The following is a 25,064-nucleotide window of genomic DNA, read 5'->3' as shown; positions in this document are numbered from 1 at the left end:
ATGTCACAATTAACATGATTAAAGACTTCAGAACCAACCCAATGTTTAAATTTGTTCCATTTCAAGGCAATGTTTTTCACCACCTAAAAAATATTTAACAGCTCTCACTCTATTGTCTGACTTCTATATTTTTTTAAAGATTTTATTTATTTATTTGACAGAGATCACAAGTAGGCAGAGAGGCAGGCAGAGAGAGGGGGGTAAGCAGGCTCCCCACTTAGCAGAGAGCCCGATGCAGGGCTCAATCCCAGGAACCCAGGATCATGACCTGAGCGGAAGGCAGATGCTTAACGACCGAGCCACCCAGGTGCCCTATTGTCTGACTTCTAAAATAATATCTGTACTAGCGGACCCTGTACACAGTTTACTACAGCAAAAGGCAGATCACTAAAAATGTTGACAGAATGATCATCTTGATGTTTATAATCTTAACTTAATGTTAGATGTGAGAATACTACCCAGTTTTACCAGTAAGTATATGATAAACTAAATTAGGTGATCTAAAGAACCCAAGCCAGAAAGGACTGTTTAACCTATAAAGACTACAAATGCATACAGAAGCATCTGGAATCGCTTCTCGGCCTTTTGGCTAAGATCAAGTGCAGAAGCATCTGGAAAGCTAATCCACATTTTGGGTGTAACAAGATCTTAGCAAGTCAAATGCTCAAAAGCTGAAGCTGCATTTTACAGCAGCTGAAGTTCTTCATGATCCAAGTTTAAAAATTAATTATGTATTTATATATAGGCCATAATCTCTCTCTAAGTTATGAACTGAGATATATGGTAGCAATTGTTGCCTCTACAAATCGGACCTAAGGACATCTTTAGGAGAGGAAGACTTAGGAGAGGAATACTTCACTTAATTCTTTGTGCAGTGTTTGAATTGTTAACTATGTACATATATCAGAAATGGTGATGTAAGGAGTTGGGTGAAACCTCTCTCCCAGACAGACATCTGCTAAGCCAGTCAAAATTACCAAAAACAATCATTCAAAGTCTCTGGAGATTGACTGAATCTATGGACTTCCGTAAGAACAGAAGAAGGATCACGTTCGAGTAGGAACTACGCTCAACACCCCATAGCTTTGTGTGTGGAGGACAATTCCAGAGGGCTCAGCAGCCTGAAAGTGGCAGCCTTTCCCTCACCTCCAGCTCCTACTCTGTAAGGAAGATCAAGGCTGAACAGCTAATAAATGGGGGAACAGCTAAAGATCGTGAATTACAGCTTTCCATTCCCTTACAGCTCTGTATTGCAGAAAAGCTGTTCTAGTGAGTTCAGCAGCTGAGTGGTAGCTCCCACTACTCCCAGTTTCCTATATCAGGTTTTTGTTTTTGGCAGCTGGTGAATATCTACAGATGCCGTCTCACCAAGCTTTATGCTAAGGAAAATGTATACTGGGCAGTGGTGGTGACCCAAGCACCAGTTCCCACCTCCTCCCACTTTAAGCTTCAGCTCTGACAGGAGGATCTGGGTGGGGCAGCCATTGAAGAGCCCACTTCCAATCAACTCCCAGCTCTTGCTCCATAGCACAGAGGTTTTTCCCCAGGAAAGCACAGAGGCACTAGAAACCAGCAATACTCTGCCCCTGCCAAGGTGCCCAACTTTATCTGGATCAAACTACAGAGTAATTTATGCCCCTAGAGCACTGTCAAAAACAACAGGGCCATCAGCTAGCAATCAGTGGAGACTAACAACTTAATCTGTTACCAACAGAGGCAGGCCAGCAAGAAAGTAAAGCCGACCAAAAACTTAACAGAAAGATCAGAGAAACCAACTAAACCCATAGTTGTCCCGATGTTCTAAGAGACTATATAGACCTCCAAGATTGTACCTTCTGAGGAGGTACAAAAGGAAAGAGAACACCTGAGCCTCTGGTCTATGGCTGAATACAGGACAAACTCATAAACTCTAAACTATGAAAACAGTCTCTAAACCACACAACACAGACTGAACAGTAAAGGGTGAAAACATCACTAGCTTGAAGGTATTAAGTACGACCTGCAATCAACCAGTAGCTGACTGCTGGAACTGAAATGTGCAATAAAAAATACGAAAACTTACACTAAGTGGGGCTCAGTAGTAGATTTGGGCTGGAAGAAGAAAGAATCAGCAAAATATAGATCAAAAGAGATTATGCAATCCAAAGAACAGAGGGGGGGAAAAAAAAGAATGATCAAAAATGAGCAGTGTCAGAGAAATGTGGGACACCAGTAAGCACATGAACCTTGTGTAATGGGACTGCCAGAAGGAAAGAAGAGGAAATTTTAAGGAAATTATTGTTGAAGAAAAATTCCAAAATTTGATGAAAAACATTAATCTAAGTTTTGATTAGAGGAAGCTTAATGAACTCCAAAAAGATAAAAGCAAAAAGACCCACAGATTCACAATAGCCAGAATACTGAAAAGCAGCAAAAGGAAAACGACTTATTATGTACAAGAGAATGCCAATAAAATTAACAAATGACTTCTCATTAGACATGACGGATGCTAAACGACTGGGATAATATATTTATTTAGTGCTAAACTGTTATCTAAGAATCCTATATCCAACAAAATGATCTTTCAAAATGAAGGAAAAATAAAGACATTCCCAGATAACAAAACCTAAAAGAATTCATTGCTGGCATACCTGACTTACAGGAAATAATAAAGGAAGTTATTCAGGCTGAAAGGAAGTGACACCAGAAAGCAATCTGAATGACACTGAAAAAGAATACTGGTAAAAGTAAATATGTTGGTAAATAAGAAAGTATAATTATCTCTTCTATTATGTCCCCTTCTGTGATTTAAAAAGAAATTGCATGAAACACTATCTATAAAATTGTGTTGTTGGCCCTATTAACATAGAAATGCAATATATTTGACAATAACACCTCATGTATTACCTATTTTTTTAAAGATTTTATTTATTTATTTTTAAAAGATTTTATTTATTTATTTGACAGAGAGAGATCATAAGTAAGCAGAGAGGCAGGCAGAGAGAGGAGGAAGCAGGCTCCCCTCGGAGCAGAGAGCCTGAAGCGGGGCTCGATCTCAGGACCCTGGGATCATGACCTGAGCAGAAGGCAGAGGCTTTAACCCACTGAGCCACCCAGGCGCCCCTAAAGATTTTATTTATTTGAGAGTGAGCGGGAAAGCACATGAGCAGGGAGAGGGGCAGAGGGAGAGGGAGAAATAGCCTCCCCACCCAGAAGGGAGCCCAATGTGGGGCTTAATCCCAGGACCCTGGGATCATGACCTGAGCCAAATGCAGATGCTCAACCAATGGAGCCACCCAGGGACCTAGGTACTACCTATTTTTAAAAAAAGAAGCCTAGGTCAGTATCTAAAGGAAAAAAAAAAACCTCAATCCTATCTCTTTCATAACAATAGAAAAGGCCATTGCTATTTCACAGTTGCATTTTTATTCTGTGGAATCTAGAAACACTGAATCTCTGAGCTACCTTGGTGCTTTGGGGGTAATTCATGTTTCATATCCATTAACATGATTCACATCAAGTGCTTCACAAAGGCAAGACTTAATCTTGGGTGGCTCAGGATAGGTTAAACATCTGCTTTCAGCTCAGTTCATGATTTCTGGGTCCTGGGAAAGAGCCCTGCTCTCTGCTCAGCCGAGAATTTGCTTCTACCTCTCACTCTCAAATAAATAAAATCTTAAGAAAAAAATAAACCAACTCACCAAATCAAAGCACAGAAAAAATACATAATCTTATTGGCTATATTATTTGAATATTCTAAAGAGTCCACAGATCTCTAAAGCCAAGTATTAAGCTAACAAAGGGAAGTCTCCCTTTTCCTTGAGTGCCTTCAAATATAGGTAACTTTCAAAGAATATTTCCTAAAGTTAGGACCCAAAAAAGGCCTTCAAGATATCAAAAGCAACTCTAGAACTTGATTAAAAGAAACACAAAGAACAGGAATGCCTGAGTGGCTCAGTCAGTTAAGGGTTGCCTTTGGCTCAGGTCATAATCCCAGAGTCCTGGGATCAAGTCTGAGTAGGACTCCTTGCTCAGCAGGAAGCCTGCTTCTCTCTCTACCTTCCTCTCTCCCTCCTTGTGCTCCCTCTGACAAATAAATAAATAAAATCTTAAAAAACACCACCACCACATAATTAAAACCTAAGACCAGGGCACCTGGGTGGCTCAGTTGATTAAGTGTCTGCCTTTGGCCCTGGGTAGAGCCCTGTATCAGGCTCCCTGCTCACCAGGGAGTCTGCTTTTCCCTCTCTCTCTCCTCCTCCCCACTGCTCGTACTGTCTCTGATAAAATCTTAAACAAACAAGGGCACCTGTGTGGCTCAGTTGGTTGAGCAACTGCCTTTGGCTCAGGCCATGATCCTGGAGTCCCATGATCAAGTCCTACATCCGGCTCTCTGCTTGGCAGGAAGTCTGCTTCTACCTCTGACCTCTCCCCTCTCATGTTCTCTTTCTCTCTCTCTCTCTCATAAATAAATAAACAAACAAACAAATAAATAAAACAAAAAAAAACCCTAAGACCTGAACAACCTAAAAAGCTAAAAAGTTGAGTCAACTATCCATCTACAGAGAGAAGATTCTAAACAAAAATTTTAAAACCAGGGGTGCCTGGGTGGCTTGGCTGGTTGAGCAACCAACTCTGGGTTTCAGCTCAGGTCATGATCTCAGGGAGGAGGGATTAAGCCCCACAATGGCTTCAGCCTTCATGCTCAGAGCACAGATTGCTTGAGATTCTCTCTCCCTACCTGTCCCTTTGCCCCTCCCCTCTGCTCACGTAGGCAGGCACATCATGCACTATCCCTCCCTAAAATAAATAAATAAATAAACTCTTCAAAAGAAAAAAAATTGCTTAAACCAATACCTGACCTTCTACTTCCAGTACTGGAATGGACTTAATTTTTCATTTCTTCTCAACTTCTTTCAAAGACATAAGAAGGTTTAAAGGAAATACTATAATACTATATTTGAATACTATATTTGAAGCTCATAACATATGTAAATGTAATTTATATGACAACAGTAGCACACATGATGGAGTGAATGGAACTAAATTGTTGTAAGCTTTCCTGTATTCTACACGATGCAATAAAATATTCATTGAGTAAACTGTGATTAAAGATGTATATTATCAGCCCTACAGCAAGGACATGTTAAGCAACAGCAATAAGAATAAAGGCTTTAACACAATCCTTATCAAAATTCTAGCAGGCTTTTTCCTGAAAAAACTGATATGCTGATTCTAAAATTTATATAAAAATGCACGGAATAGGGGCGCCTGGGTGGCTCAGTGGTTAAGCCGCTGCCTTCGGCTCGGGTCATGATCTCGGGGTCCTGGGATCGAGTCCCGCATCGGGCTCTCTGCTCAGCGGGGAGCCTGCTTCCTCCTCTCTCTCTCTGCCTGCCTCTCTGCCTACTTGTGATTTCTCTCTGTCGAATAAATAAATAAAATCTTAAAAAAAAAATGCACGGAATATGGAATAACCACAAGAGTATCAAAAAAGGAACACAATGTTGAAAGACTTACAATATCTGATTTCAAAATTTACCATAAAGCTGTGTAATCAACACTAAGTGGCACTGACATAAGGAAAAACAGATCAATGAAATAAAGTCCAGAAAAAACAGTCACACATATATAGTCCCTAGATTTTCTAAAAAGGTATCAATGCAATTCAGTGGAGGGAAAAATCTTTTCCATAAATGTGCTGGAATAAGTGGATGATCACAGAGAAAAAAAGTAACCTAGACCTCTACCTCATACCATATACAAAGCTTAAATTCAGATGGATCACTGTATTATATTAAAAGCTCAATAATGTAAAGCTTGTAGGAAAATATCAATAGAAATATGAGAGGGAAGTATATTTTCATGATTCTGGGGCAGGCAAAGATCTTTTAGGATTCAGAAAGTAACACAACAATAGTAACTGATATATTAAACTTACCAAAATTCAAAAGCCCTCGTCATCAAAAGCCACTGTTCAGAAAGTAAACAGAAAAGCCCAGAGTGGGAACAACTACATGCAACTCATTATCTACCAAATAACCTGTATTCAGAAAAAACTGAAATCTCTGAGATTCCATAATTTTTTAATAAATTTAAAACCTGAATAAAAGATTTTAACAGACAATTCACAAAGAAGACAGATAAATGGCCAATAATCACATGAATGCACAAAAATATTAGTCAGCAGGAAAATGCAAATGAAACCATAAGGAGGGATCACCAATACATAATAGAATGTGTAAAATAACATGACAGGCAACACCAAATGTTGAGGAAGACATGTGGTGCAAACATTGCTGATGGAATTTTAAAATGGTATAGCCATTTGGGGGAAACGGTTGGCAATTGCTTTCTTTAAGATTTATTTATTTGAGGGATGCCTTGGTGGTTTAGTGGGTTAAAGCCTCTGCCTTTGGCTCAGGTCATGATCTCAGGGTCCTGGGATTGAACGCAGAGTCAGGCTTCCTACTCAGCAGGGAGTCTCTTTCTCCCTCTCCCTCTGCCTCCCCCCACCTCCACTGGTGCTCTCAGTCGCTCTGTGTGTGTGTGTGTCTCTCTCTCTCTCAAATAAATAAATGAAATCTTTAAAAAATAATTAAACATAAATAAATAAAAACTGTAAGCTGTCAGTGGTGTATCTTAGGAATTCTAAAGCTACTTCTGTATATTCTAGGGACAAAGGACAATTTGAATATGGACTCTGGACTAGATAATAGTATTGTGTCAATACTAAATTTCCTAATTTTGATAAATATACTATGGTTAAGTAAGAGACTGCCCTTATTCTTAGTAAATATATGTTATCAATATTTTGTGGTAAGGGAGTGTAACGTTCCTAAGTGACTCTTAAAAATACATAAAATGCATACATATATATAGAGAGAGAGACAGAGAAAGAGAAAAAGAATAGTAAAGCAAATACAGAAAAAAGTTAAAAACTGATGAAACTAGGTAAAAGGTATAAAGGAAATTCTTTACTGTACTTTCAACATTTCTGTAACTTTGAAATTGTATTCCAATAAAAAGGTAATTAAAAAAAAAAAAAAAAAGAGCTAACACCAGAGTGGTTTCATCTACTTAAAAGTTCCAAGGAGGAAAACCAGTTCCTTTTTCTACCCTTGTAAGACTGTAAGATTGGATCACCTTAATCTAATCTAACTCCCTGATTTTACAAATGAAAAATGAAGCCCAGAAAAACTAGGTCAATAGTCAGATAATTAGGTTGCAGTGGAGTCAGGTTAGAACCCTGATCTCTTGACTCTCACCTCAATACTCTTTACTAGTTTTTAGAGTATTTTTAGCTTAGAAACCCAGCTAGACTTATTCACTTAAAGATTATCATTAAAGGGGCGCCTGGGTGGCTCAGTGGTTAAGCCGCTGCCTTCGGCTCAGGTCATGATCTCAGAGTCCTGGGATCGAGTCCCGCATCAGGCTCTCTGCTCAGCAGGGAGCCTGCTTCCTCCTCCTCTCTCTCTGCCTGCCTCTCTGCCTATTGTGATTTCTCTCTGTCAAATAAATAAATAAATAAAAACTTTAAAAAAAAAAAAAAAAAAAAAAAGATTATCATTAAAGGATGGCTGACATACAATGCTACATTAGGTTCAGTTGTACAACATAGTGATTTAACAATTCTATACATTACTCAACACTCACCATAGTAAGTGCAGTTACTATAAAACATTAGTACAACACTACTGACTGCATTCTCTATACTATGCTTTCATCTCCACGACTTATTTATTTTATAATTGAAGTCTGTTTTTCTTAATTCCCTTCACCTATTTCACCCATCCCCTAACTACCACCCAGCCAACCTTATTTACTGTATGGAATCTTTTTTTTTTTGTTAAGATTTTATTTGAAAGAGAGAGAGCAGGAGAGGGGAGGGTCAGAGGAAGAAGCAAACTCCCCGCTGAGGAACCAGAGGTGGGGCTGGATCAGGACCTGACCCAAAGACTGACACTTAACAGACTGAGCCACCTAAGCGCCCCTGCATATTACTCTTAACTAGAAAAGAACAATTGTAATTCGGGGTATTACTAGAACCAAAATTCTGACACTTAAGACTACAATCTAGGGGGAAGGGGAAAAGAAGACTACAATTATTTAGGATAGGCAGCTCACTGATTAAACCACAGAGTACTTTTACAGAAAAATGTATTCTCCATTACAATCTTGGCAATAAACAAACCAATCTGGACACACACTCACAGCTTATAAAGGGATATGGCCATTATGGTAGCACACACTATTTTTAGTCTTGGCTATAGGCAAGAAACACAGTCTACTCAGAAGGTCTTTTATTTATTTATTTTTTAATTTATTTTTATATATATTCATTCACTCAAGGGGGGAGGGGCAGAAGGGAGAGGGCAAGAGAAAACCTTAAGCAGGCTCCATACCCATCACAGGGGCATGATCTCACAACCCTGAGATCATGACCAGAGCCAAAATCAAGAGTCAGAAGTTAAACTAACTAAGCCATCCAGGCTCTCCCAGAAGCTCCTAAAAAACAAACAAACAAACAAAAAACCATTCTGACCCTACCCCTACCCCCATTAGAAGAAAGTAAAGCTGCTATGAGAAGAACTAAGTTGTGTCCCATACAGACACACCAAGAAATGAAAGAAGCAGAAGTCTGAACCTCAAAACAATTCTCTTAAGATACAGGTGCTGAACTTGCATTTCTTTTGAGTCTAGGGAAGAAAAGTTAATATATTACTAATGTACTATAACAGGGCAAAAGTCCACCATACTATCTTCCTTTACCAGTGAAAGGAAATTAATTCTTAGCCAGGAACATTATAAACTCTCTATTTCAAACAACTAAGTTAAAGAATAACAAAATGTAAAATTCTTTGATCCTCAGTTTCATGTCTCATAGGGCTAGATATATGGTAATAAAAATGCCCAGTGAATTACTGGAGAATCTAAATAAACGGGGAAATATTTCATGTACATGGATAGAAAGGCTCAATACTGTCAAAATATCAATTCTTCCAGCCTGATCTACAGATTTGATATAATCCCTAATTGAAGGGGAAGGGCAAAGTCAGAAAACTAACCCTATCCAACTTCATTACTATAAAGCTCTAATATTCAAGACAGTGTGATATTGACAGAAGAGTAGGAAAAGAGGTCAATAGAACAGAATACAGGGCTCAGAAACAGACCCACACAAATTAGTTAAATGATCTTTAACAAGGGGGAAAGGTATTTCAATGGAAGAAGGATAGCTTTTTGAACAAATGGGGTTAGAAAAAATGGACATCCAACTCCTAGAAGATAACATAGGAGAGAACCTAAAGGATGTTGGGTATGGTGATGACTTTTCAAATATAACACCAAACACATGACCCATAAAAGAAGTAACTGAAAACCGGACTTCATTAAAATTTAAAACTTCTGCTCTATGAAAGATAATGTCAAAAGAATGATAAGACAAACCATAGACTTGGAAAAAATATTTGCAAAAGACATACCTGATAAAGGACTGTTATCTGAAATATACAAAGAACTCCTAAAACTCAACAATAAGAAAACTACCCAATTTAGTTTTCTAAATTGGGGGTGCCTGGATGGCTTGGTTGGTAGAGCATGCAACTCGATCTCAGGGTTACAAGTTTGAGCCCCACACTGGGTACAGAGATTACTTAAAAATGAAATCTTTAAATAAAATAAAATATATAATAAAATATATATAATGTATATAATATATATATAATATATAAATAAAATATATAATAAAATAATAAAATACTTAAAAATGAAATCTTTAAATAAAATAAAATAACATAATAAAAAGACCTAAATGGACACCACACACACACACACACACACACACACAATCCACAGATGACAAATAAGCATATAAAAAGATGGTTAACATCATATGTCATCAGGGATCTGCATGTTAAAACAAGTTACTAACAAGTGCTAAACACTTATTAGAATGGTCAAAATCTAAAACAATGGCAACACCAGATGCTGGTGAGGATGTAGAGCAACAGGAATTCTCAGACTCATTGTAGGTGAGAACACAAAACTGTGCAGACACTTTGGAAGATAGTTTAGCAGTTTCTTACAAATATAAACCTATTGTTGTATCATAACTCAGCAGTGAGTTGAAATCCTATGTCCACACAAAAACCTATACATGGATTACAGCAGCTTTATTCATAATTGCCGAAACTTGAAAGCAACCAAGATGTCCTTCAATATGAGAAAATATAAACAAATCCTAAACAATAGAAAGAAAAGAACTATTATGCTTTAAAAAGACAACAAGGTACCTTTTTTTTTTTTTTTGACAACAAGGAACCTTAAATGTGCATTGCCAAGCTATCTTGGCAGAAGGGATATAGAGATGAATAGGTGGACAACAAGGAGATGTTTAGAGGAGTGCAATTTTTTAGTGTATTACTGTAACGGTGGAAATGTGTTACTACAGATACAGGGTTTTGTCAAAACCCAAATACACAATACAGTGACCCTTAGTTAATCATCATGTATCAATACAGGCTCATCAATAATAACAAATGTACCACACTAACAAAAGATGTTAAGTATGAGGTAACTCTGCGTGTCTGTACTTATCCTCAACTTTTCTTTAAACCTAAAACTGCTCTAAAAAATAAAGTCTATAATTTTTTTAAAACTCATCATAAGGGGCGCCTGGGTGGCTCAGTGAGTTAAGCCGCTGCCTTCGGCTCAGGTCATTATCCCAGAGTCCTGGGATCGAGCCCCGCATCGGGCTCTCTGCTCAGCAGGGAGCCTGCTTCCTCCCCTCTCTCTGCCTGCCTCTCTGCCTGCTTGTCATCTCTCTCTGTCAAATAAATAAATAAATAAATAAATAAACTCATCATAAACTTCTTACCCGGTCTAATGAAGACATTTTCCACAGACAACATTGCTGCTATTGGAAGTAGTAGATCTTCACAATCCAGAGAAGCAGCCTTTATTACTGCACATGTCAGATGTGGAGGGAGAGGAAATTCCACCATAGACAAACCCAACCTGGTCACATGGCCGCTCCTTAATAGAAAGATAAGGTTCTTAAGTTCTTTCTATCTTGGGAGTACAAATGAAATGTTCATCATTTAAAATAAGTTACATATAGTTTATATTACCTTAAATCAACTCCGTAAATTCACTATAAAAAACACAACACACTGATCATTGATAAAAGAAAACATAAAGCTGATATATTCCCTGTATTCAAGGGCCAATACATCCAAAAAACTAAACAGTGAGGCAGAATAAAGTACTATAATAAAAGACACAAAATGCTTCAGAAGCAAAGAGGATGTCCTTGCAGAAATAAGAGAATGATAATTAACAAATCTTTCCCCAACACACAATCATAAGAACAAGGTCTGGCTCTCTTATTATTTCATATGCCCAACTTAAAGCCTTGGTACTGAAATGGTCCTCAAAAATTACTTGTTAAATAATACCAAATACAAATACAGTTTTATTATGTAATTTTAAAATTCAGAATTGTGGCAAAGAAAAACTGAGGACAAAGTCTTACTTCAGATAAAACAATCAATTCAATTCAAACAAATCATTTTCTACTGATAAAGGAAACTATTAAGAATGCTCTTTGAGGGACGCCTGGGTGGCTCAGTTGGTTAAGCAGCTGCCTTCGGCTCAGGTCATGATCCCAGCGTCCTGGGATCGAGTCCCACATCAGGCTCCTTGCTCAGCAGGGAGCCTGCTTCTCCCTCTGCCTCTGCCTGCCATTCTGTCTGCCTGTGCTCGCTCTCTCCCCCTCTCTCTCTCTGATAAATAAATAAAATCTTTAAAAAAAAAAAAAAAAAAAAAAAAAGAATGCTCTTTGAAAAAAGAGATGGGGGGGCACCTGAGGGGCTCAAGTCGGATAAGCATCCAATTCTTGATTTTGGTTCAGGTCATGATCTCAGAATCATGGGATCAAGTGATGCATCAGGCTCTGTACTCAGTGTGGAGTCTGCCTGTCCTTCCTTCCCTCTGCTCCCCCACACAATTCTCTCTCTCCCTCTCAAATAAATAAATAATAAGTAAATAAAATAAAAAAGAGACTGGGGTGCCTGATTGGCTCAGTTGGTAAAGCATGTGACTCTTGATCTTGGGGTCATGAGTTCAAGCCCCATGTGTGACACAGAGTTTACTTAAAATAATAATAAAAATTTTTAAAAATTAAAATAAAACAGAGATTAACATCTGTTGTGGTTGGGTTTTTGTTGTTGTTGTTGTTGTTTTACCTGTCAATAGCATCACATTGGTAAAGTTGTTTAAGAGCTTCCAAAATGAGTCTCTCATTAGGTGGATCCAAATAGGGAAACCTGGGTTTAAATGAGATATGAGTTAAGATTCCATTCCTTGACCATTGTAAGATTTTACACAGACTTGACAATTTCTTTAAAGGTTTTATTTCTTTTTTTCAAGCCTCCTCTCCCCTCTTTTTTTCCCCTCAAGCATTCTTTTTTTTTTTTTTTTAAAGATTTTATTTATTTATGACAAAAAGAGATAGTGAAAGAAGGAACACAAGGAGGAAGAGCAGCAGGCAGAGCGAAAAGCTGGCTTCCCGTTGAGCAAGAAACCCAATCTGGGGCTTGATCCCAGGACACTGGGATTTTGACCTGAGCTGAAGGTAGACGCTTAACAACTGAGCCACCCAGGTGCCCCTCCCTAAGCACTCTATGATCATGATCAGCATTCAGTAAGGTAGGAAATTATTTTTTCTGAATCACACTCTTTTTTTCCTTTCTAAATTTTTATTTAAATTGTAGTTAGTTAACATACATGCAATGTTGGTTTCAGGAGGAGAACTAAGTGCTGAATCACACTCCTCTGTTTAATTCAAAAAGTACTTCTTTTTGATCCCCCTCAGCTGGAACACTCACCATTCTTTTCTCTATCTTACTCCTGACCCATTCTTCATAGATATTTTGACATTCTTCAATGTCAAAACTACTCTGTTCTATAGCCCACAATTTTTATTACAATTTTATAAACCAGTGGAGAAAAATTGACAGTGGACAAATATTACAAGTTGATCAACTTTAATTCAGTATGGTTTTTAATAAAATTGTAAGTACATCTGATTAATTTTACCATATTTGCTTTATGTATATTCTTATTTTCTCCTGAACTATCTGAAAACAAGTTGTAAATACAATGCCAATTCACCCCCCAAAATATTTCAGCATGCATCTCTGAAAATAAAGACAGCTTAGGAGTGCCTGAGTGGCTTAGTCAGTTGAATGTCCCACTCCTGGTTTTGGCTCAGGTCATGATCTCAGAGTCCTAAGATGGGGCCCACATTGGGCTCCACAATCAGCACGGAGTCCACTTGGGATTCTTTCCCTCTTCCTCTTCCTCCCACTGTGCCCTTCCCCCTGCTCACGTGCACCCTCGTTCTCTCTAAAATAAATACATGAAAAATAAATAAAATCTTGGAAAATAAAGGCATTCTTACATAACCACAATACTATTAATGAACATTAGACAAAAATATTCACAAAGGGTGGCATATAGCCAAGCCTGAATATATATATATATATTGTCTTACTACTAATAATAATTACTTAACACTATTGGCACTGGATTACTTTTTCCGCCATAAATCTTGAGACGGTTAAATCATCTACTCCAATTTCTCACCTTGAAAAAGTGCAACAAAGAACAAAAGGTCCAAAAAAAAAAAAAAAAAGAACAAAAGGTCCAAAACCTTACATAAAAGTCCACTCCAGGATTTACTGCTCTATTTAAAAACAAATAAACAAAAATCTTGTAGACTATTCTACAGTTTTCCTACAACTTGTACCAACAAGTCCTTGTATCTTCTAGAGCAAGAGTCAGCAAACACTTTCTATAAAAGGCCAGATAGTAAATATTTTATTTATTTATTTATTTGCCAAAGAAAGAGAGCACAAGCAGGGTAAGTGGCAGGCAGAGGAAGAAGCAGTCTCCCCGCTGAGCAGGATCCGCGCCCCCCGCCCCAGCCATGCAGCCATGTGGGACTCCATCCCAGGATCTGGGGATCATGACCCGAGCCAAAGGCCAACCAGCTGAGCCACCCAGGCATCCCCGCCAGTAGGAATTTTTTGTTGTTTTCTAAACAGAATAATAATTGCAAGCTCATACTAAGTTGTGGTGATCTGATAATTTCAGATCTTTTTCATGTGTATGTCCTTAATATATAACCCAAACAAAGGCTGTAAGATGTAACCTTTCACACTTTGGCCTTGTTGATTTTTGCCTATTAAGATCATTCTAAATCTTGCAGTTTTGATCATCTACTGATTAGACATCAAGACATTTTTCGGCAATATATAACCATTACTTTAATATCTTTAATATTTTCACTGAAAATGCTCATGAGGAAAGAGCAAAGTTCAGCACACTATCAGCAAAACCTCCATGTAGGCTATGCTAAGCAATTAATCAATACATTCTGAATTTGGCTATTTGGCAACTATATTCAACAGTCGTGTCACCTTATTCACAAAGATGAATAAGATAGATAAAACAGATATATAATAGGTAGATATAATTTTATCATATGATGTGTAGAAAACAAGAGACATTAGATTATCATTCAATAAATTCTTACAGTGCACCTGTTATGTGGACAATCCTATCTTCAAACTAAAAAGGAAATGGTTTATTATGACATAGTCTTTGTGAACCATTTTGATTTATATGGATTACTATAAATCACCATTAAATTCTCTAAGACCATTTTTTTCTTAAAAAAAAAAAAAAAAAAAAAAAAAAACTCTGCTAGAATTTGCTGAAGATCAATTCCAAGCATACTGGGCAGTTGTTTTCAGATTCTGACCTTTTCCTGAATGACGAAGTCAAAACATTTGTATTTCTTAAAATTTTCTGGCAACCTGTCCTGCATAATTTCTCTTCTATAACCCAAAATGTGAAAGTTAATACTGGCTCTATTTCTCCTTATTCTACGTACATACTAAAAAGAGAAAGGCAGGCGGGCGGGTGGGCGGGGGGGTGGGGTAAATAAATAAATAAATAAATAAACAAAAAGAGAGAGGAGAGGGACATCCAGCTGGTTCAGTTGGTGGAGCATGTGACTCTTGATTTCGGGGTTCTGAGTTCGAGCCCCACAATAGGTGTAGAGATTACTTAAAAATAAAATCCTAAAAAGAGAGAAGGAGAAAGAGAGAGAGGAGAATATTTTTGTTTTTTGGCTTTAGCATCTTGAGGACTTTTAGTACATTCTAAGTCTTAAAACTTAAGATGGAAAAATTAACTCAGTGCAGATGATGATATTAAGTAATTATTATTCCTACTTCTCTAATATATATATTCTTAATTATATGCCACTCTTAATATTATTCCTATTTTTCTAATACATATTTATTCTTGATTATATGTTGCTTTGAATTATGTCTTATTCACAAAAATCATATTATGAATATTATTTTAAAATCTGGGTTCATCTGAAAGCTTTCTGTTCAGCCATTTAGATTTATTTAAATGGTTCTTCTTTCTCATTGGTGAGTAAGAATTTCATATATTATATGTTTTTCTCTTTCTAAAATCTATATTCTCATTTAGAAAATCTCTAGTTTTAAACTATCCAAAAAATATTTTAATTGGCTTTCCAAGAGTATACAATACATATTGGACATACCTAGTAATTATTTCCCTTCTTATGAACACACAGTCACCATCTCCCACAGTTTCTGACACTTTTGCAGACAATTTAGACTAAAATTAAGACCAAGAACTGTATTTTCCTTCATTATTTCCTCTATCATGTATAATATGAAATTCCAAGCCCCTACAACAATATTCTATCCTATGCCAACTAATTATATAGTTTAACATTTGAGGAACTTAACAGCTGTTCCATTCTTTCTTTCATGTGTCTGAAATACAATCAGAAATACAATCAGAGTATTACTCTATCTCTCACAGTACTTGTTACAATGCTGGTCACACAAAAGATGCTACCAGAAAACCACTTTCTGGTTGGAATAAGGGTCATTATATACCTTTCATTACAGATAAGCAGTGATCACTAAATGATCCAAATAAACATCAGCATGGAGCACCCCATTAGGCCAAGGTTAAAACAGGAGCAAGGAATCAAATCACAGGAAAGCACTGCAAAGAAACCTTTAATTTGAAGGGGACGTAGGAGTCAAATACCTCAAAAGAATTCTGAGGAATAACCTAGCTCCATCCTAACAAATTTTTTTCTCTTCAAATTGTCTACATACCTTATAACATCATGTATGGCAAGGCACTTTAAGGTCAGAACTACAGATGTCAAACTAGTTCTCTTAATCTCAGGGATCACATGGTCAGGCATACACTGGTTCCAAAAATCTTTACTGTAGATCCGAAAGCATTTTCCTGAGGAAGTCCTGCCAGCTCGGCCACTTCGCTGTAACGCCTCACTCCTTAAGAAGAAGAAAAAAAGAAGTCCCCAAAAGGTACCAAGTAGTTAACATCATACATCCTAACCAGTTAAAAATGACCTAATAAACTGTTCTTTGAACAAAAAAGCTTGACATAGAGACTTACTTTGAAATTGGAACCACCTCCAGGATGTCCAACCCTAATCTGGGATTGTGATTTAACTGCTTCACAAAGCCACCATCTACCACATATCTAAGAAGAATGAAAACCAGTTAAGTTTCTAGAATATAAGACTTGTTGATTTTTAGCCAATTCGGATTCTCCTTTTCTACCAAACTAGCAATTATATGATGCCTTTTATATTAAACGTAAAACTTGAAAGTCAAGAAATTAGAACCCCTGTGCATTACTAATGGAAATGTAAAATGGTTAAGCCAATGTGCAAAAGGTTTGAAGGTTCCTCTAAATGTTAAACACAGAATTATCACATGACCCAGAAATTACATTCTTCAGTGCATACCCAAAAGAACTGAAAGAAGTACTCAGCTAATAATTGTAGACATATTTTTATAGAAGCACTATTCATAAGAGCCAAAAGGCAGAAATAACCTAAATGTCCATTAACCATTAAGGGATACATGGATAAACAAATTATGGTATATACATATAACAGAATATTATTCAGCCACAAAAATGAATGAAGTGGTGATACATGCTGCCATGGATGTATGGATGAACCTGGACAGCACGATAAGTGAGAGAAGCCAGACACAAAAGGTCACACATTGTTCAACCATTTATACGAAACACTCAGAATAGAATCTCCATAAAAACAGAAAATAGGTTGGTGATTCCCAAAGGTTAGAATGGAGGGGGGCATAGGGAATAACCGCTAAAAGGGTACAGGGTTTTATTTTAGGGTAATAAAAATGTTTTAGAACTAGGCAGAGGTAGTGTTAGTGTTTGTACAACACTGTAAAGGTACTAAATATTAATTGTTCACTTTTATTTTTTTATTTATTTATTTATTTATTTTTTTAAAGATTTTATTTATTTATTTGACAGAGGGAGATCACAAGTAGGCAAAGAGGCAGGCAGAGAGAGAGAGGAGGAAGCAGGCTCCCCACTGAGCAGAGAGCCCGATGCGGGACTCGATCCCAGGACCCTGAGATCATGACCTGAGCCGAAGGCAGTGGCTTAACCCACTGAGCCACCCAGGCGCCCTAATTGTTCACTTTTAAATGTTAATTTTATATTATGTGAATTTCTCCTCTAAAAGAACAAACTTGAAAGTCACCTATAGACCACTCTAACAGGTTTAGAATTTAATTCAAGGTAGTCTTCAACAACACCATTTAAGTCAACTAAACAGAGAACAAGTCAGGTAAAAAACTAAGTTAGGAATTGTAGTAAGTCCATCATGCACTAAGGGAACATTCCAAAACATATTATTTAATGACTTTTGCCTTTGCTGGAAACAGAAAATTACAGAGGAAGACTTACTCCAAAGAAGTGAAAGCCCTTACTGAAATAATTATTTTTATAGCAAAAGAGAAAACCAAAGGAAATTAAACTTCTTCTTAGATCTGGGTGATCATTTTACACAAAAGAATGACATAGGATCTTTGAGATTCAGATCCAGCCTTCCTGTGGCAAACAGAGAGATTTTTAGTTAAGGACATAAAATATACTGGATAAAAGATAAATATCCAAAATGGCTGTGGTCAAAAGACGAAAAGAACTTCACATTAACCATCAGTCTAGACTTAAAATTTCCCAGTGTTTCTCCACTAAATTTACTCAAAATTTGATGGCATCATTGATTACTTTAAAAAAATAAGACTCACAGCATAGTTCATTTCACAAAAAAGTGAAAAGTGAGAAACAGTACCTTCAGCTAAACACTTGGATGTACAACCCTTGGACACACAACTCCACCAAGTGGAGGTGCCAGATGAGAAGGGAGTATCTTATTATCCTAGGTATATCCTGATAATGAGTATACAAAAACAGCTCTGGCTATCTAGTTAATGAATAATGAATAATGAAACCCATGAAGCATTACACATAATCTTAAATTTGGGAAGACAAAGCTACAAATTGCCAAATAAAAGTAGTTCAAAAGTATAATCAGGAACACTATGTGTACCTCCTACTCCATTTCCTAATCATGGTAAATGATAATTATAAAAAAAATAGTAGGTGATTACAAGTAGGTTAACAAGGAAATTACTGGAGGACATAGAGGAACAAACTCAAAGCTAAGTGGCTTCCTTGGCTTTAAAAGAAACTTTAAAAGTTGTACCTAATTCCATCTATTGTCAAAGACGTTGCAGAAATATTGGTGGATATGACACATTTTCTAATTCCAGGTGGAGGTGGCAAAAATATTCTTCTCTGTTGATCTAAAATACATGTAAAGAGAAAATGTTAATTTACAACATGCATTTGTCAAACTCCACTTCTGAAAAACCAACTTCTTTTCGTTAAAAGTTGTGCTTCCTTCACCTCTTTAATTATCTTGAATTCAAAATAGCAAAACTCATCTTTGCCTCACCTTTTACTGCTAACATTTCTAGATCCATTAAATCAGAGATTATTGCTAAAATAAATCCTATAGAAGAATCCTTTATGTAGGTCACAGCTCCCTTTGAGAATATTTAAAAACTGTAGCCCTCTTCTCCATTTAAAGGCACATATGTATACACACACACACATACACACCAAACAATTTCAGGGTATTCAGGTACTCACTGTAGCCCATCCATGAACTACAATTAAAGACCTCCACATACCTTAAAGATTGACCAGCTAAGTGGTTTTCACTTTTTGGGGTATCTTTCTGATGGCTACCTCTCTATGCAAGTAACATCACATTCATTTCCCCTAACCACAGATTCTGAAGAGTGAACCCCAGCAGCAATGCTTGTACTATACCTTGTTCCTCCAGCCATAGTTTATGGCACCAAAGATAAACATCTCCCCCAAGCTGAGGCAATCTCCTGGAATTTGGAATAAGGTCCAAGAGATGCTCTATTTGATTAGGCTAGTCTCTTGCAAAGAAGAAAAATGAACTTGTGAACCACAGGGAAGTGGTTAAAGTACATGAAGGAAAGTCTAAAAATAATGAATTAGCCATGAAAGTTAAGACAATATTTCTGGGTTCCTGGCTCTTCCCAGGCCTTGAGGGGACTGGGTGTAAATTAAGTCGTAAGACAGATTTGGCCAGATTTGCTCTCCTGCCAGGTTAAGCACAAAATAAGGCAAGAGAGTTAAGAATGCTTGCAAGGAAATGCTTATGGTATGGGTGAAAGAAGGTAAGCGAAGGCTGATAAAGGACAGTGTCGATGCATTCTGAAAATTGTTAAATTACAAACGGCAGAGTATCTGGCAAAACAGGATTTGTAGTTAACTTTGACTAAGAATTATTTTTTAGATATTAGACTTAAGTAGCTCACTTCTTCCAGATGGTTCAAAGGAGTTTTATACTACTTTGTAGTTCAAATTATGCTTATCCATTATTTATGATCTACTTGTTCTACTATAATGTAGCTCCATGAAACAAGGATTTTCTTTTATTCAAGACATATCCCCACTACCTAGAACAATATCTGGACCACAGAAAGTGTTCAACAGAGTTCAATGAATTGATAAATTAAAAATGCATTATATAAATAGTAAGCTAACATCCTTTCTACCACACTACCCTAAAAATCTACATAAATTAAAAATGTCCTTTCTGAACATGTTTACCTATAATCAAGTCTGTTTTTCAATCAAACCATTTCTAAAAGTACCTAATATTTTAAATATTCAGTTCAAGAAAAATTTCAGTTTCTTTTACCATTTTGTTCACTATAATCAATTAGAAAGTCTTGAAACTGCTGTTTTGACAAGACTCAACGTTTATTTCATTTCCATTTCACCCACACCCTTTAATACCATATTCCCCGAGTACATATACAGGTTTATTTATTTTTTTTAGTAATTTCTAAACCCAATGTGAGGCTCAAACTCATAACCCTGAGATCAAGAGCTGCGTGCTCTCCTGACCGAGCCCACTAGGGGCTCCAACACGTACCAGTTTTTTGTTTGTTTATAAAGGTTTGAAAAAAAAGTTAATTATATCCTAAAGCACATTCTCTCTCTCCAGGAAGGAAAGAGGAAATGGAATACTTTCATTACAATGCAGTAAGGTCCCAGGCTGTTATTAATGGGGAGGGTGGGGGATTGGCAAAGAGGCAAAAAAGATGTCCAAAGTCTACCAAGAAATAAGGATATTGAGAGACCACTTAACACTAAAAATGAAGGAACAATCCTAGATCTACGTATATGACATATTATATGTTAAGGCCAATGAAACTTCCTCATAGAATATCTTGTCCCAAAGTCCCCCCCAAGAGATTCCAAAGCAGAACTATTTCTGAGAGAGAGGGAAAGAGAAATAGAATAATAATTTTTTCAGGCAATCAGACAGAAAAAGCAAATCACAAGGAAGGGGAAAAAAAAAAAAAAAAACAGGCTGGCCTCTAACTTCTCCACAGCAACATTCAATGCCAGAAGCCAACTGGACAACATCTACCAAGTTCTAAGGAAAACAAAGTGTGACCCAAGAACATAAAACCCAGCCACAATACAGCTCAAGCATAAAGGCAAAAGCAAGACATTCTCAAACATAAAAGAGTAATAACAAAAAGCAGCACTCATGGCCCTTCTATTTAAAAAAAAAAAAAAAAAAAGGGGCACCTGGGTGGCTCAGTGGGTTAAAGCCTCTGCCTTTGGCTCAGGTCATGATCCCAGGGTCCTGGGATCGAGCCCCGCATCGGACTCTCTGCTCAGTGGGGAGCCTGCTTCCTCCTCTCTCTCTCTGCCTGCCTCTTTGCCTACTTGTGATCTCTGCCTGTCAAATAAATAAATAAAATCTTTAAAAAAAAAAAAAAAAAAAAAAAAAAGTTAACAAAACCCAGGCAATCAAAAATTAACCAAAAGTAACTTAAGAATGGAAAAAGCATGGTAAAAATATTGATAAACATCTAAACAATGTAAAAATAACTAACAAAAATCAGAATGGAAAGATACAGAAGAGTCAAAGTACTTAAGTCCTTATCTTTCAATCAGAGAATCAGTAGGTAAGATCTCCAATCACACATGGTCTAAAAAGAAGAGATTAACTTCAACGTCTTAAAATTTTTCATCTTTTTAGACTTGAAAGCAACCTTTTATATCATATTCTCATATGGTAAAGAAAGTTACTTGACATTTAACAATTCCTTCTAGGAAATTCACATAAAATTAAGTACTTTTTAAAAAAGCAACTAACAGCATAATCTCACTTTTATAAAGTATTTCTATCAATCAACCTATTTACTTCCATATCCTTCTATATGTACACACACACACAAAGACACACACACACATCTGGTTATTTTTGAATGGAGGAACTTGAGGCGATTATTTTTACCTTTTTAACTTTGGACACTGCTTGAATTCTTTATAATGAAACTATATCACTTTTCCTTAATTGAATGATTTTCTTAAAGGAAAACTGGAGCAAAAATGCAGAGACACTAAGAGTATGTTAATTCTGCACAATGGAAAATGAATTGTGTTTGTACTTTTCTACACTTTAGAAATTTCTACAAAGGGCTAAAGAGAAAAACAGTAAGAACACATAAAACAAAATGTCATTTTTTTTGTTAGAAAAAGCTAAACAATAAAAATACATTTAAATACATTAAAAAAGCTTAGAATATACCTCAGAATATTAATAGTGATTATCACTTAACTATGTTGCTGAGCTCTAAGTTTAATTATGTTTCTTCCTTTTCTGATTATATTTTACAACTACATACTCCACAACTATGTATTCTTTACAATTATGTATGCTTTGTAAGCCAAAGGAAAAATTTTCGCATTTGGAGAGGGTACAGTAAAAGTTTTTATGTGAAGCTCACTAGCCTTATTCTCCCCTCATCTTTAATCTTAACGTTTAAGGAAATTATCACCAACAAAGCCAAATTCTAGGTACTTGCCAAAATGAGATGTCTTTGTTTTGCAGGAAGAAGAAAGAAAGAAAACTACTTTTGGATTAATGCAATCAACTAAATGTGCAGTTTTCCTCTTTTAAAATACACGCTACTCCAAGGTAAAGCTCCTTTCTTTTTCTTCATGTATTCTTATAACACATGTACTATTTTTTCACCCCCTACTGAATAACCAGTTACCAAACACAGGTTTCCCATGTGACCTCAGGAACATCACTTAGTCTCTATCTGTTCAATAAAGAAGTCTGATTATCTAAGTAAAATATTTATAGGTATATGTGCATTTTTCTAGAGAAAGAAACCATTGCTTTCATTATCTTTTATAAAGAATCTCAGACTCCACCCTCTAAAAAGGCTAAGAAGCACTGAATTCAGATAATTACTTTTAGTGCTAAAATAGTCAAATTCCATGCAAATATTTGTTATTTATGAAGTAACAGATATATTTCAGTAAAACTGAAGAATTACAAAATCTTGAACAAAAGAGGAAATTCAGAAGCAAACGGGTTTTTATTGTTGTTGTTGTTGTTTCATGATTTTATTTATTTATTTATTTGAGAGAGAAAGAATGAGAGAGCATCAGAGGGGAGAGGTCAGAGGGAGAAGCAAACTCCCCGCTGAGCAGGGAGCCTGACACAGGACTCAATATTGGGGCCTCCAGGATCATGACCTAAGCCAAAGGCAGTTGCTTAACCAACTGAGCCACCCAGGTTTCCTAGAGCAAAACAGTTTGAGGGAAACAAGAATAAAGGTCTAGACACAGCCAGTGTTTTGCTACAAGACATAACAGAATGTCTAGCAGAAAGCGAAGAATCTGGAACTCAGTTTAACAAACATCTAATCAGGACTTCTCAACACATAATACTTAAGTAGTTCACAATTTCAGAAAGGAGATGAGGCAAAGATAACACGAGGTAGAATGTGTTAAGGGACACAAGAGGTGTAGCAAAGCACCATGAGGTTTAAATAAAGAGATCAAAGCCAGTTGTGAGGTGGGAAATCAGGTTTTCATTGAGGTGGTTGTACTTATGAAACAAAACAGCAGGATTTCAGCCAGTAAGAGGAGAGAATAAAAGGGAAAGGAGGAGTTCAAGTTAAGGAAATATCAAATGCTGTCACAAAAAAGATGGGGAAGGAAATGGAATAAAAAAAAACTGCCTACACTTTCAGCTTGAGAGAAACACCTCAAAGGATACGGATTAGGAGTTCAGCCCAGGGAGTGGGATCATATAATCTTGGCATTATAGAAGGGATCTTCATATCTGACAGTTGAGAATTTTTTTTATGTCAATTAGGGAGACACCTTAAGATGTCCCTTTAAAATACTCGGCCACCCTCATGACTAGCCCAGAAATAAAAGCAAATACAACATATCCACCTCATAATCTCCACTTATTTACTAAACCTAGATCTGAGTCATTTTTGAGCCCTCTTCACAAAAGGCTACAAATAGGAAACCCTTCTTTCCTTTCCTCACTCCCAAGCTCAAGCTTTATGTTCCTAAGACATAATAATATTATAATAGTGTTTCTCCCCACCACCTGGAGTAGCAATAATAAAGAAAGTACGTGCTGTATTGTATTAGTGACACTTACAAAAAAAAAAAAAGAAAAAAAGCCCAAGATCCCAGGAACCTGCTACTCCCAACTTCATCCATTACTCAGTACCTCATCAGCTCCATTTGAATGCCTCTTTGCATTGCTAGAAACTGCTCCCATAAATATTATTATGCTCATAATGGATCACCAACAGCTCACCCTTGGAACCAAAGGGAAACTAAAATAAACAAGCAAAACCCTCCTCAGTAATGCCTCTACTGACAGCCAGCTCTACATCTTTACCATTCTCACATATACGCCAACACAAAAAATCTCATACACTGGGAATTAAGGGTGAAAGCAGGCTGAGATCACACTGGAAGAATAATGAATGCCAAGTTATTAAGTTAGCATTTTAATTCAGCTGGTAACAGGGAATGGCTGAGATACCCAACAGGAAACTGACACAATCAGATCCGTGCTTTTGAAAGATGATGCTTACCACTGCAGGTAGGATGGTAAATTACATCAGGGAAAACAGGTTAGTTAGCAGGTTATGTTAACAACTCAGGAAAGCAAATTGAGGATCCCAACTCTAACAATGACATTGAAAAATGAAAAAGAATGAATGAATGATTTGGACAAGACAAAAGCAAACAAACAACAAACAAAACACACACACAAAAAAACAAAAACAAAAAATAACTACCTGTAGGAGTTATCACTTATTTGGACTAAATGATCTAGGATGATATGACGCACAGACTAGAAAGCCCTGTGAGGAGATCCATGAGTTCTAGAATGCAGGAGTGAGACTTAACTAGAGATAAGTCAACCTCTCCGAAACAGAGAATTCTAGGAAAACAGAAAGCTAAGGATAAAACCTTTAAAAATAGTCACATTAGAGAGGAAAAAAGTCTGGGAAAGGTGGGAGGGCAGCACACTTAGAGAAAGGGTGGTCAGGAGAACCAGATAATTAAATATTACCCCAGATGACAGAATTTCAAGGAGGCATTATTATCACAAAATCAAAATACATACTAATGAAAAAAAAAAAACTATGAGATATGAGAAAGAGGAGATCATTTGCAACCTTTAATAGTATAAAAACTGTTTTTCA

General features: G+C 36.7%; 1 protein-coding gene across 2 annotated transcripts in view; it reads right to left on the bottom strand.

Annotated features, from left to right (window-relative positions):
* DHX40 (DEAH-box helicase 40) overlaps positions 1–25,064 on the bottom strand; it is a 46,672-nt gene that overhangs the window by 13,726 nt on the left and 7,882 nt on the right. For both annotated transcript variants that reach the window (XM_059148412.1, XM_059148411.1), the window contains 5 exons: positions 18,668–18,767; positions 16,528–16,614; positions 16,221–16,403; positions 12,228–12,308; positions 10,859–11,016 (listed from right to left, as the gene is read on the bottom strand). In XM_059148412.1, the coding sequence (XP_059004395.1) occupies positions 10,859–11,016; positions 12,228–12,308; positions 16,221–16,403; positions 16,528–16,614; positions 18,668–18,767 (609 nt within the window). The remainder of the gene's footprint in view (positions 1–10,858; positions 11,017–12,227; positions 12,309–16,220; positions 16,404–16,527; positions 16,615–18,667; positions 18,768–25,064) is intronic.

Source organism: Mustela lutreola, chromosome 15, assembly GCF_030435805.1.
Source record: "Mustela lutreola isolate mMusLut2 chromosome 15, mMusLut2.pri, whole genome shotgun sequence".
Classification (NCBI taxonomy): domain Eukaryota; kingdom Metazoa; phylum Chordata; class Mammalia; order Carnivora; family Mustelidae; genus Mustela; species Mustela lutreola.
This window is presented reverse-complemented; position numbering and strand designations above follow the sequence as displayed.